This window comes from Pantherophis guttatus, chromosome 5 (assembly GCF_059756535.1).
Source record: "Pantherophis guttatus breed Tessera chromosome 5, ASM5975653v1, whole genome shotgun sequence".
In the NCBI taxonomy this organism is placed as follows: domain Eukaryota; kingdom Metazoa; phylum Chordata; class Lepidosauria; order Squamata; family Colubridae; genus Pantherophis; species Pantherophis guttatus.
In genome coordinates this window covers 22051168-22064517 of record NC_142067.1, presented here as the reverse complement: position 1 = coordinate 22064517, position 13350 = coordinate 22051168, and the positions used below count along the sequence as shown (strand labels likewise).

Genomic DNA, 13350 nt, shown 5'->3' with positions numbered 1-13350 from the left:
AGCCTTTCTAACTTCTCTCTAGAAAGACGTTCCAGCACAAGTCTGAAAGCTCAGAAGACAAAATCTCTGGTCCAGGTGACTGACCCAGATTGGATCCTGCAACATTATCCTGGGACACATATATTCGCCTTCATTCCTGAGTATTCTTTCAGTTTTGAGAAAGATGGACGTCACAATGTACCAAGGCTGGAGTGTACGGCAGAGAGGTAAGACAATGAAATCCAATTTATAATTGTGTGGCTTGGGTGGCTTGTGAAGCCCAGCTCACAAATCATTCATAATACAGTAAAATTTCCTTCTTGTGTTCTGCGTTCTGCGTAATCATGATGTCAAAGTTTTGAGGGGTGTTCAATGATTATTTGAAAACATCATTTTTCATTTAATTCTCATACACCCTCAACAACAAAGGATTTTTATCCAGGAAAAAAAAAACCTTAATTGAAGTTTCCATTATTTAAAAGAGAAGAGATTACTCTTCAGTTACTCGATGGCTAGATTCACAGATCACATCAAGCCATAACATATGGTTTATAAGCCACAATGGCTGGATTTACATGATACTAAGCCAAATCAAAACAAACCACATTACAGTCTTAAGCACTGTGCAGATTCAACCACTATAAGAACTAGACAAATTCTATCTTACCATCTTTTGGAGGCAAGCGATGAGGTAAAATAGATTATTTAAGAAAATAAATATGAATACTAAGGAGACAGAATTTATTTGTGACTGCTCCCTATAGTATTTATTAATAACACTAATGAATTCATTATTGACAGCTACTAAAGCCTTATTAAATCAATGGTAGATAGCGTAAGTAGCCATTACAAATTTAATAAACGGCATAAAAGGAAAAAAAAATAGATTAGTTCTTCATCTTCAGTAGTGATTTATAATAGCATAATTTGCAGAGGTGATTCACTGGCAAATACAATGTATATAGAAATGTGCAACCTTTCCAATATTTGTGTTTTAATTGCTCTATCACTCCCAAACTGCTTAAAAGTAATTCAATAATTGTAACAAGTCGGGGAAAATACTAATCAGAAAGTATCAGAACTGAAGGGTGATACTTTTTCAACTTGTGGTTAGTGAGTGGTGAGGCACAAATAACCAGACCCACACATGTGGAGTTTGAACTAATTACTTTATTATGTTTTGCCTATAATACAGGAATCTCTCGTCTGGCAGCTCTTCCTCGGGAACAATTAGATAAGGCTCCAAGGAATTCAGGGAGGGCCACTTCTGGCTCCTTTATGGTTGTGCAGTGATTCTAGACAGATCTGTGCTTCATCCTTCCTCTCTGCCAGGTTGGATGTTTCCCAACGTGAGTACTGCTACAATATAAACAAAGCCGAAGCAATGAACTCTGAAACTTTAAAAATATAATGATAATGTAATGATAATATTATGGAGATGTAATTTAGGCTATGGAAAGCATTATTTCACTAGCATGTCATTTACCATTAGGAAAGCAAGTCCTAGTATGCAGACATAATGAAAACTGAGTAGCTGAAGAAAAAGGGAAAAGGAAGGAAGGCGGAAGAAAGAAAGAGAAAAAGGAAGGAAGGAAGGAAGGAAGGAAGGAAAGAAAGAAAGAAAGAAAGAAAGAAAGAAAGAAAGAAAGAAAGAAAGAAAGAAAGAAAGAAAGAAAGAAAGAAATCCAAACTCTGCATAGATCCAGATCTGAGCTATCAATGAGTAAGTAATCAGAAAAGAAATGTTGAAATCATGGTGAGAAATCAGCTTAGCAACCATATCACACAGCCCCAATTGCCATCCTAACTTTAGGATCATGCAGGTTATTAAGGGGCAAGAGTTGGGATTCCCAGGCAAGCAGGGTGGCAGGTCAAAGCTACAGGTGAGAGCTATGAGCAAGTGGGGAGTGTCACAGGCATGCATCCCAGAGCACATGCAGTTACTGTGAGGGGGCAGAAGGTGCCATAGTGAGGTATTCCAGAGCGTGGATGGGTGTGTGGGTGCTGTGGGAGTGGGGTAATAACACTGGAAAACACTACAGACTGTGGGAGAGTATATGGGTGGCACTGGGGTGGGTAGATGCCATGGGCAGGTGCAGGGCAAGGGCAGATGTGCAGATGGCACAGGGGGATGCTACTGGCAGGATACAGAATGCAAAGACATGTTGCAAGGGGTGCCATGGTGGGCAATAAAACACAGAAGTGGGAGTGACTTGTGATTTCCTACTGGCTTCCCCATTGACTTTGCTTATGGGAAGCCATCAGGGAACATCAGATATCACAATCATATAACTACAGCTTGCTGTGACATCATAAGTGTGACCTGGGCTTCAGATGTCCGGATTGTTATCACATGACCATGGAGATGTTGCAATGGCCAGAACTCCAAGGACCAGTCAAAGTCTCTTCATTCAGTTCCATCTTAACTCTGAATGGTCACTGAACAAAATATCATAAAATAAGGATTGCTTATAGAATTTGAATACTACATGCAGCCATGGTCATCACTCCTGAAAAAAGAATAATGTAGCCGCTAGTATGGAAGCGCGACTATAAATTGTATTTTTTTTTCTCTCAACAAAGTTCAACCTTTAACTTGTCAATTAAAACTAAATACTGTATGAAGAGATTCAAGACTGGTAAAAAGGAAGATCTTCATTCAGCAACAGTGCAACTATGAAATTTGCTGCCCTTTAATATGATGATGGCCAGCAATTTATTGTTTTAGAAAAAAGATGATTGGACATTGGGAAGTGTTCTGTTTCAGGATTTAATGCTTATGGTCTAGACAACAGATTTCCTGACATTTCACCGACAATTGCAGCTGGCATCTTCAGAGGCAAGGTGGCCTACTATGCAGACCATGAACAACTTAGCAGTGACCATAATGAGCCACAACGATAACAATATTCAAATACACAAAAGTCTAAAACATGAAATTATTATGTACAAACTAGTATACAGGAGACACTACTGAGATTCACAAACATCCCAAGAATTTTACCAAGAAGGAAGGAAGTCTGAAGATTAACCCGGATTACTGTAACTGCCTTGTGCCACACCAAGGTCCTGCCCAAAAGCAGAAATAACCAGGAATTGGTCACCCCAAAACGGGCAGATGTAATGATTGGGAGACTGGAGGGAGAGCCACAGACTAATCAACCTGAATGTAAAAGATATCTCAGCCCACACAAGAAGGGAAGGTATGGGAAACATTTCAGAAGAGATCTTTCCTAGTTTTCTGGTGAGTAAAAGGAGAGAAGGGAGAAATAATTTAAGTCTTGCAAGCTTCTGTAAGTGTAACCTTACAATATAGAGGTAGTACTGCTGATTGTGTTTTTTCTTGTCTAGACTATCTCATAGGGTAATCTTGCTAGACTGGAATCCAAGTGCTAGGAATTTAAATACCAGTTGCTAGAGAGCACAATTAAATAGAATTATCACCCCCATTCCATATTTGTAAACCTGTAAAGTACCTGATAAAATACCACGACTAGATTAGATGGGCCACAAGCCTGACCAATGGGCCCCTTCATAGGTTCTTAAATGAAAATTAATCAATTTAGGCATAACTTTTAGAGTTATATATATAATAATTGTAGATTTCTAAATACCCCAATCCATTAATGTTATTCATGTTAATAATAGCTAGCTTTACTTATGATAAGGGTCATTAGGCTAACTATGGTTCAGCCATTAGATTTGTACAACATGCTCAGCCATAAACTATATTTTATAAATCTTAATGCTAGATTGCCCGTCTTCAACCAAAACCAAACAAATCATATTATACTTACGTATAATCCAACTTTTTTCTTCTATTTCAAAATGTAGCTCATCAGCAAATATTAGGAAATAGACAACAGAAGAAAATTGTAATATTCTATAAGTTCCAGAGGAATTTTTAGTTTTGCTTTTTGCAGCACATTATATTTGTAATATTTATTTTTGGGCATTATCTCCTCACATGATTAGGTTACTGACAATTAATAATGAAATCAAGTTATAAACTAATTGTATGGAATTAAAAGTGGTTGACTAAAATTATAAAAATGCAAGTCTTTAAAACAATTTAATTGACTAATTGCTTAGCAAATTAAAAACAAGCAAGGGAGTAACAACGCATGGTCCAAAGGACTGCCAAAAAGAAAAAAATTATTAAAGCAGAGGAATATTTTTCAAGCTGAGTATTCTACCAAGAAAAAGCTTTCCATAGATGGAAATAACTTCTCAGAAGCAAGAGAGTGGTATTCAATCTGAGCCACATTATTGGGGCGTTCTTTATTAGATTTCTGCTAGTTTGACAGAAAATGTCTGATTTTTGGATTCAGACATTGTGATATGCTATAATTTAGTTTAGCCATTTAGCCATAACTGTAAACCCTGTCAGGATATACTGTAGACCTAACAATTTACTAAGCTAAGTATGATCTGTGAACTAAATTAGTATTTTGGCTATATTAAAGTTAAAAAACTTGAAAAAAGCTGGACCTATATATATTGCCTTGGCAAACATGCTGGAAAACCTACATTTATTTAGTTTGCTTGAAAGGGAGACAAAGTATACAAAGGCACCTCTTCCAAACTAGATTGGCAGGTGAATCTTTTATTAATCCTGGGAAAGGAATTCTCACTAGAACTGAGATAGCAGACTTATTTAGGAGATCTAGGATATTTCAGGGTACATGTAATTCTGTCCTCAATAGATCAGACAAGAAGGATTATTTAGAGTAGTGTTTCTAAATCTTGGCAACTTGAAATCCATGTGTGGACTCCCAACTCCCAGAATCCCCTAGCTAGCCATGCTGGTTGGGAAATTCTGGGACTTGAAATCTGCACATCTTCAAGTTGCCAAGTTTAAGAAATAGTGATTTAGAGTGGAGCAGCTACTAGTCTCATTCAGCAGGCTCTACTGCTGATCTTACTCTATCAAATGATAAGGTTGGCCCAGTGAGCTGATTGCAGAGGATTAATGGGAAATGTTCCTCTGTGGAAAAATGAAGTTAAAATTTATTGGTAAAAAGGCAGGTACTTTTTGAGCTCCTTCTCTTCTCAGTGCTTTCCTTTCTCAGGAGAAAGGAGGGAGTAAACTGATTTAGAGAGCCCAACTGAAGTTAAAGTCTACAAGCTAGCCAACCACATTTTAGCCTAAATGTGTTGTTTAAATGCTATTCATGTAGTTAATTTACGATTTATTTGGTGGGCTGTGTGAATCCCTAAAATTGAAATTATCTCCCTAAACTACGGTTAACTGGGCAAGATGTGATTTTGAACAGTTATTCAAACCTGATGCCCTGGAGATCAACAATTTAAGAGCGGCCATGTCCCCACCTGCAGTCAATGATGGCAGAAATTTGCCTGATACCAACTTTTTCTTTGCCAAGTCCCCATCATATTACTTTTAACTTATCCCAGTCCACAAGTAAGACAAGCTTAACTGCAGTAATTCCTTTTTCATTCCAATGCTATTCAGTAAATAATGCTAGGTGTTGTGGTTTATCTTGGAAGGAAATCAAGGATCAAGCTTTCTGCGACTCAAGGAGAGGGACCAAACAATTCCATGCAGCAGAGGGAAACCCCTCGGGGTGATTTTTAATTCTCGTAGTACTTCAAAATTGGCATTCACATCGGTGAAGACAATGCCATTAGACCACAGTTATCTGCATGCACAAAATGTATAGCTGCTGCACAACAGATGCTTATTTTGGCTATTGGGGGGGGGGAATCCCTACTTCCTAGATTAATTCAGTATATTGAACCATGCATTAACACAAAAAAATTAAGCCATTAAAAAAACCTAAGCTTAATGTTGGAGATCAGCAGCTGTTTACTTGGCCTAATTAAGCATCTAGCTCAGCCTTAGAATCACCTGCACGCGCTCTTGAAATAGCGCATGCGCAGCAAGAGAACGTGTGTTTTGTTTTGGTTTTTTTTCCCCCGAAAGAGCTAGAAAAATTAGAGGTAACCTTTTGTTCTCCACAAAGTTGATTTCCAAATCCCTTTCAACAACCTCCCTTTAGAATAATTATATTATGTACGTGGTAATGGAGCCCATCGACCTAGATGTTTCTGCTCCAAAATAATAATTACATCATGCGATGATACCTTTAATATTATTAAATAACATCGATTTACTCCAGGTCCTTGGGATGGACTCGATAAGGTAGGAAAAAAATGCCAAAGACAGTCCAAACATCTGTCTATGCAACCAACCATAACAATAATGAATACATGCTTTTTTTTTTAACTTATTCCACTACTATTGGTCAGACTTGCTTTTTTTTCACCATCTCCCTGTAAAATCGCCCGCTGCTAGTGTTTGAGCTGGGCATTTTAATTCTTGTTTTTAATCAGGTTCCAGCAAAACTACTGTTTAAAGTACTGCTTCAAACCTCTTTCCCATGCAAAACCCCTCAACTCAAAATTATACCCAAAGCATTCAATGCACCTTGCAAAACATATCTAGATTGGTTGACCATTAAAATATTGAAAAGGCGAGTTTTTTTGAAACTCGTTCTCACCAGCAACGAAGACCTATGCCAGAAAGGAAGAACCTGCCTTTATTGTGTGCCTCCGTTGTGGCTGTTTTTCCCGACGACAGCCCTTGATGGAACAAGAATACGGAATATCCGAAGCGAACCCGGAAGCTGAGAACTGTGGGTGGCTCTCTAACTACTCAATGTTTACGGATTGATGTCACCGATTCTTTCTACTTCCGGGAAAATGGCGGCGGCGTGGGGTGCCGCTTGGGCCGCTCTGGTCCGCAATTGCGGGAGGCGCGGGGCGCTCGTGCTTGGCAGCTTCCGAGGGCGCAAAGGCTGGACGGGACCGTGGCTCGCAACCGCCTCCCTGCTCGGAGGAGGCGCCTTGGTGGGCTCCTGCAGAGGGTGGAGCGGGCGGGAGGGGACCGGCGGCTTCTTCCTGGTCCTGGCGCAGGTGAGTGGGGAAACTGCTATTGAAATGCCATTATTAGTGTTTGCAGGAAGAATGATGGGGGGGAGGGAGGGATTATTTCATGCTGGATATTTTTTTCTTTTAAGAAGTTTTTTATTTTGAATACATTAAAACAAGACACAAAACACACAACATTTATATACATATCCCTTTTTCCTACAGCTATTTCGAAGTGATCCTTTCTTGCTATTTACACATATTTTAACTTTGTCTTATGCAACAATTATTTTCCATCTTTCTTTATTTCGTCTACATTGTAACTTGATCTTCAACATTTTTCCCCCCTCTCTCCTTCCTTTATTCCTCTTTCTCATTTTTCCTATTCTCCAAACATTCATACCATCGACACCCCACTTTGTAATGTTCTGTATCCTCTTTCTCCTTGAGTTCTTTTGTTAATTTGTCCATCTCTGTGCATTCTAAATTTTTTTCTAATTAAATCTTCTTCTGATGGCAAATTTTCCTTCTTCCAATTTTGCGCATAGATTATTTATTTATTTATTTATTTATTGGTTCGATTTATATGCCGCCCTTCTCCGGAGACTCAGGGCGGCTTACAATGTGTTAAGCAATAGCCTTCATACTTTTGTATATACCTGCTTAGTAGGGCTTTCGGGGGCCCCCTAAGCAGTGTTCTTTTTTATACAAAGTCAGCTTATTGGCGCCCACAATCCGGGTCCTCATTTTACCTACCTCGAAAGGATGGAAGGCTGAGTCAACCTTGAGCCTGGTGAGATTTGAACTCGCAGTAATTGCAGGCAGCTGGCAGCTAAGTGCTACTTTAACAGCACTTTAGTCTGCTGCGCCACCAAGGCTGTTTTTTTGTGGGCTGCTGTCAATGTATGTAATATTAAATAATGTTTAATATGCTGGAGATTTCTTATTCAAGTTCTCTCTTGGCCTGCTGTCTCCAGATGTGAAGGACTACAGCTCCCATCATCCGTGACCAACAAAATAGATAACCATTTGTCTGAAGTGGTGTAGGGTTCCCTGCCTAAGCAGGGGGTTGGACTAGAAGACCTCCAAGGTCCCTTCCAACTCTTGTTATTCTATTCTATTTTATGGTTGCTGTAGTGTGTGTGTGTGCAGATGCTGGGAGTTGGAGTAGTAGCACATACGGAGCGGGGCGCTAGGTTGGAAAGTCACAAATAGAATAACAGAGTTGGAAGGGACCTTGGAGGTCTTCTAGTCCAACCCCCTGCTTAGGCAGGAAACCCTATACCACTTCAGACAAATGGTTATCCAACATCTTCTTAAAAACTTCCAGTGCTGGAGCATTCACAACTTCTGGAGGCAAGTTGTTCCACTGATTAATTGTTCTAACTGTCAGGAAATTTCTCCTTCGTTCTAGGTTGCTTCTCTCCTTGATCAGTTTCCACCAGTGGTGGGTTTCAAATTTTTTTACTACCGGTTCTGTGGGTGTGGCTTGGTGGGCGTGGCAGGGGAAGGATACTGTAAAATCTCCATTCCCACCCCACTCCAGGGGAAGATTACTGAAAATCCACATTTCCTCCTCATCAGCTGGAGACAACTCAAGAGACAGAGAATAGATGGGGGTGAGGCCAGTCAGAATTTTTACTACCGGTTCTCCGAACTACTCAAAATTTCCGCTACTGGTTCTCCAGAACTGGTCAGAACCTGCTGAAACCCACCTCTGATTTCCACCCATTGCTTCTTGTCCTGCCCTCTGGTGCTGAAGTCTTTTTTGAGTCTTAGAGAACACATGGATCTTCTTTAATGACAATGTGTCCTTAAATGGGTCTTTCAGGTCTTCTAATGGTACTCCCATCACTGCCGTAATTGAGTCCATCTGTTTTTCTCCCTCTTTCCTTCCACTTTCCCATCATTAGAGCCTTTTCCAGAAAGCTGGGTCTTCCCACAATTTTTCATAAAGTAGGAAAATTTGAGCCTGGTCACTAGTGCCTCAAGGGAGAACTCTGGGTTGATTTGTTCAATAATTATTAGTTTGTTTTCTTGGCTGCCCATAATATATTCTTCTCCAATACAGAAGCATCAATACTTTTCCTAGCCTGCTTCTCTGATGTCCAACTTTTTTTTCCATAGAGTGTCACAGGAAAATACCATGGCTTGCACAATTCTGATCTTCATAGGTATAGAGACATCATAGCATTTGAATATCTTTTCCAAAGCCTTTTGTGGCTGCTCAGCCAAGTGCATATTTCTTCATTACTTGTTCTTTTATTGTTGATCCTAAAAGGCAGAAGGTATCCACACCCACACCTTCATTTTCAATTATAAACCTGGTCATTGTGTCTGTTGTTGTTAGTTTGATCTTATATTTAGTTTTATTTCTATGTTTTCATGGCATTCCTTGCAGATCCTTTCCATTTTTCAGCTACCAAGTGTCATCAGCATAGCAGATTATTGTTGCTTCTTCTTCCAGTTTTAAAACCATGTTCATTTCCTTCCTAACCGGCTTCCCTTAATACAGTATATATTCAGCATACAGAACGAATAAATAAGGGGAACATATACATTCTTGCTACATTCTTTTGCGAACTTGGAGCCAGTCTCTTTCACCATCTTCTATCTCTGCTGTGGCTTCCTGACTTGTATGTAAATTTCTTATGAAGACAATGAAATGTTCTCAGATTCCCATTTATCTAAAGCTGCTTGTGCCTTAATTTCAGGAAAACATTTTTCGTCTTTTTTTTCCCTATTATATGTCTTCATGTGATTTGAAGGCCTTTTCCTTGGATCCTGCATGGCAGTGGTCCCTAACCTTTCAGGCTCTTTGGACCAATGGTGGCAGGAGGAAGGGATGGTTTCATGTGTGCAACTTAATCCCGCACATGCGCAAATGGAGCTTTGTGCGTTCACCTGCAATTTTGACAACCATACAGAAGTGGTTTCCTAATTGTTATCTTCCAGGATAGTTTTAGCTCCCAGTTTTGTCTCTAATACTAGGATTTCCTAGTGGTCTCTTATCTAGGTTCTAACATATCAGCAGGTCCCACTGAATTTTAAAAACCCCACTTTGTCAACTTTTGTGATATGTAAAAAGGTTACAGTGGGACCTGCTGATATGTTTTCCAAGAGACAGAAGGTTTGCTATACAGAATGTGGTCATTTAAATCAGAATGTGTTGAAGGAGGAACAATGGTATATTATAAAATTTAGACTTAGATAAAAATGAAAAACTAATTCTAATGGAATCCACACACAATGATTGTATGTCTGGACAATATAAGTAGTCCACAAGTTATGACCATTCATTCTGGACCATTCAAAGTTATGACAGTGTTGAACTTATAGTTATACTATAAGTTATAGTATGCTTATGTCCAGTCCTCAAAGTTTTAGCTGTAACACACACACAGCACTCCACAGCTGCTCGCAGTCCTTGCTGACCCACATACACTCCATATCTCCTGCCTGTGGCATCATCCATTCTCATTCTTTGTAGCATCTGCCAGTGGCATGTCCATGGTCCTTGTTTTGGTCTTCCACCTTTTCCTACTTAACAACCCACATAGCCCTGCAATTATGACATTAATCAGATCTTCCAGGGTTGCCTACGCTAAGTGGTGTAATCACATGACATCATGCTTAATGGACACCATCCAACAGAAGTTCCGAACTGCTGGCATAACTCAAGGGCCAGCTGTATATATACCATTCCTTCTTGTTTTACTTTGAATTTCTTGCACACAATTTTAAGAAGAATGATTAATTTGTATTTATTATGTTTAGTGACTGCTCAGAAAAGATTTGACCAGATTCACCCTGACTGTTGTTCTCTTTAAACTTTGTGATTTAAGCAAAGTATTTGTAAGCAAAACATTTCATTAAGGTTAATTTTAGTACAGGTACACTGCAAAAGAATATTACATAAAAACTATTTTTTCCTTGATTTGATTTTGTGCTATACTGTAATGAGATTACTATAAAAGTAAACACTTTTGTCAATTGTGCTATTTGATTTACATCATGTTAAAGCAGTTTTATTGCATTGGTGGCTGTAAAATTAATTGAATTGATTGCTGAAATATGCTTATGCAGGAATAATTTATAAGTAAAATGTTTCTAGTACAAGATGATGTATAATGTTTTGGAAACATGCTGTTTCTGATTTCAAAAAATATTTTTTCCTCCTTTGATTAAAAAGATGAAATATTTGAAGTTACTTTTGAAGGCTTCATTAATATTTCTTTGAGAAAATAAAATAGAAAACTCTCTCACCAACGAAGAGAGACCCTGGATCTCACCAAAGCACATTAAAACACTCTCTAATAATAGAGTCTGGTTACATAAGAAATAAAGATAGAATGATGGGAAGCTGCTGCTTCAGATCCTGAAGGCCATAAAAAGCTACTCTTTCTCATCCTTCATACTTGGAGAGCAGTGTTTCCCATCCTTGGCCACTTTAAGATGGGTTGACTTCAACTTCCAGAGCTGGCTGGGGAATTCTGGGATTGAACTCCAGCCATTTTACACTGGCCAAAGCTGAGAAATACTGCTCTAGATTGTTTAAGAAATTGATTTTTCTAAAGTTCCTGAAAGGATATTTGAGATAACGTATATTAGATATATTGAACACTTTAAATACACTAATGTTTCCATATCACTGTAATCATATCAAACTTATTAAAGTGTACACTTATGCCCTGAATTATTCAATTATGAAAATTTCACTAACTTTCCTTTTCTTCAATGACCTGTAGAAAAACCCTTTTTTCGAGTTTTGTGTCTCCTGGGATGCTCAAAATAAATGTTATTCTTCTTTGTGGATACTGTGTAGCAATAAGTACAGTAATTTTCCAGTATTGCTAAATACCAAACATAGTGATACTTTATCTTTAGCGCTGTATTTCCAATATTGGAGTCACAGTAATGTACTGCAGAAAAATTTGAGATGGGACACTTCTGTGAAACATCTGTTGTTGGCTTTAACTTAATGTTTATTTTCAGACAGCGTGCAATCGTCTGAATTAACATACCTCTCCAAAGTGTACTTCTCTCATTAACCAAGCTCAGTTTTGAATGCTTTGTCTTTATGGTGTAATTGTTTGAACCTAAGTATTGAGCTCAACCTGTTCTTCACTACTGTTGATTTGTTTTTGCTTTTTAACAGCCTTTCTATAAGGTGTGTATCAACTCCACCTTCTAATCAAGTTAAATCAAACTCAGTTCTCCAGTTTTCTTCTCTGGATATTAAAAGATCAAAACTTAGAAGTTGAAAAAATAGGCCTCTGCCTTTATAGTTTTATTGCTCTTTCACATGTTTTAAAAAAATATTCCGTTCTTTTACATTGAATACATTGTAGACATTATTACTAATTTCGCAATATTGCTTATTTAATCTATTTATTAGCCCCTCAATCACCAGAGCAAGGCAATCTATAAAAAATAAATAATTTAAACAGGCTTAACTGATATAGCAATAGCAATTGTACTTAGACTTATATACCGCATCACAGTGCTTTTACAGCTCTCTCAAAGTGGTTTACAGAGTCAGCATATTGCCTTCAACAATCTGGGTCCTCATTTTACCCACCTTGGAAGGAGGGAAGGCTGAGTCAACCTTGAGCCTGGTGAGATTCGATCTGCCAAATTGCAGGCAGTCAGCTGAAGTAGCTGACTGCATTCTAACCACTGCGCCATGGGGGCAAAATGAGATAGGTACTTACCGATTCAAGCCATATATTCTATACCTGCTGTAGCTTTCAAATGGTCTTCAAGGGTAGCCTCTTGTAGGCTATATTGCAGTAATCAAAATGAGAGATGACTAAGGCACAAGTGATCATGAGAAGGGCCTCTCAATTTAGAAACGGGCATAACCAGTGCACTAGATGTTTCTTTATAAAGGTTCCATAAAATGTATTTCTCTTTTTCCCTTTTTACTTGCCAGTAATATGGATAGTTCTCTTACAATCCAGAAATAAAAGGGACAATAGCAGATAACTGCCAAGCTAATATAGAACTATTTCATGCTGGAATATATTTCATAGGAATGAAATCAGAGATAAGGAATCTTTAGTCCTCCAGACCTAAACATCATATTATGGCTGAAAGAGCACTATCCAGCCTCAGTTTCAAACACAAGATCTGTATTTATAAGATATAAAGAGTGGGGTTGTAAAACATGTTTGATGCTTTGCCAGTAGCTTTTCCCAGTTAGTGCACTTGCATGAACTCATGTGGGAGATGTTCAGAGTTCCATTTTTAATCCCCAGCTTGACATGTCAAATTTGAGAGTTTATGCAACAAATTTCCTGGATGCTGCTGCAGAAAATACATGAGTACAAATTCTAAGTACCAGTAAGCTTGTAAAATGATAATGATCAATATTTATAAAACACATTTAATTACAGAGCTATGGTTTTCTTTTATTGATTTTTTTAACGTGACCAATGTTCTGAAGAACCCCAGTATAGCTTTGTCTTCGCCCTCTTT

The 13350-nt window shown here is 38.4% G+C and overlaps 1 protein-coding gene across 1 annotated transcript in view; it reads left to right on the top strand.

Annotated features, from left to right (window-relative positions):
* Positions 1–1137: 1137 nt before the first annotated feature.
* The window catches only part of MICU2 (mitochondrial calcium uptake 2), a 72403-nt gene continuing 60190 nt past the window's right edge, over positions 1138–13350 (top strand). The window contains exon 1 of the mRNA XM_034410238.3: positions 1138–6915. Coding sequence (XP_034266129.2) covers positions 6673–6915 — 243 coding nt within the window. The 5' untranslated portion in view covers positions 1138–6672. The remainder of the gene's footprint in view (positions 6916–13350) is intronic.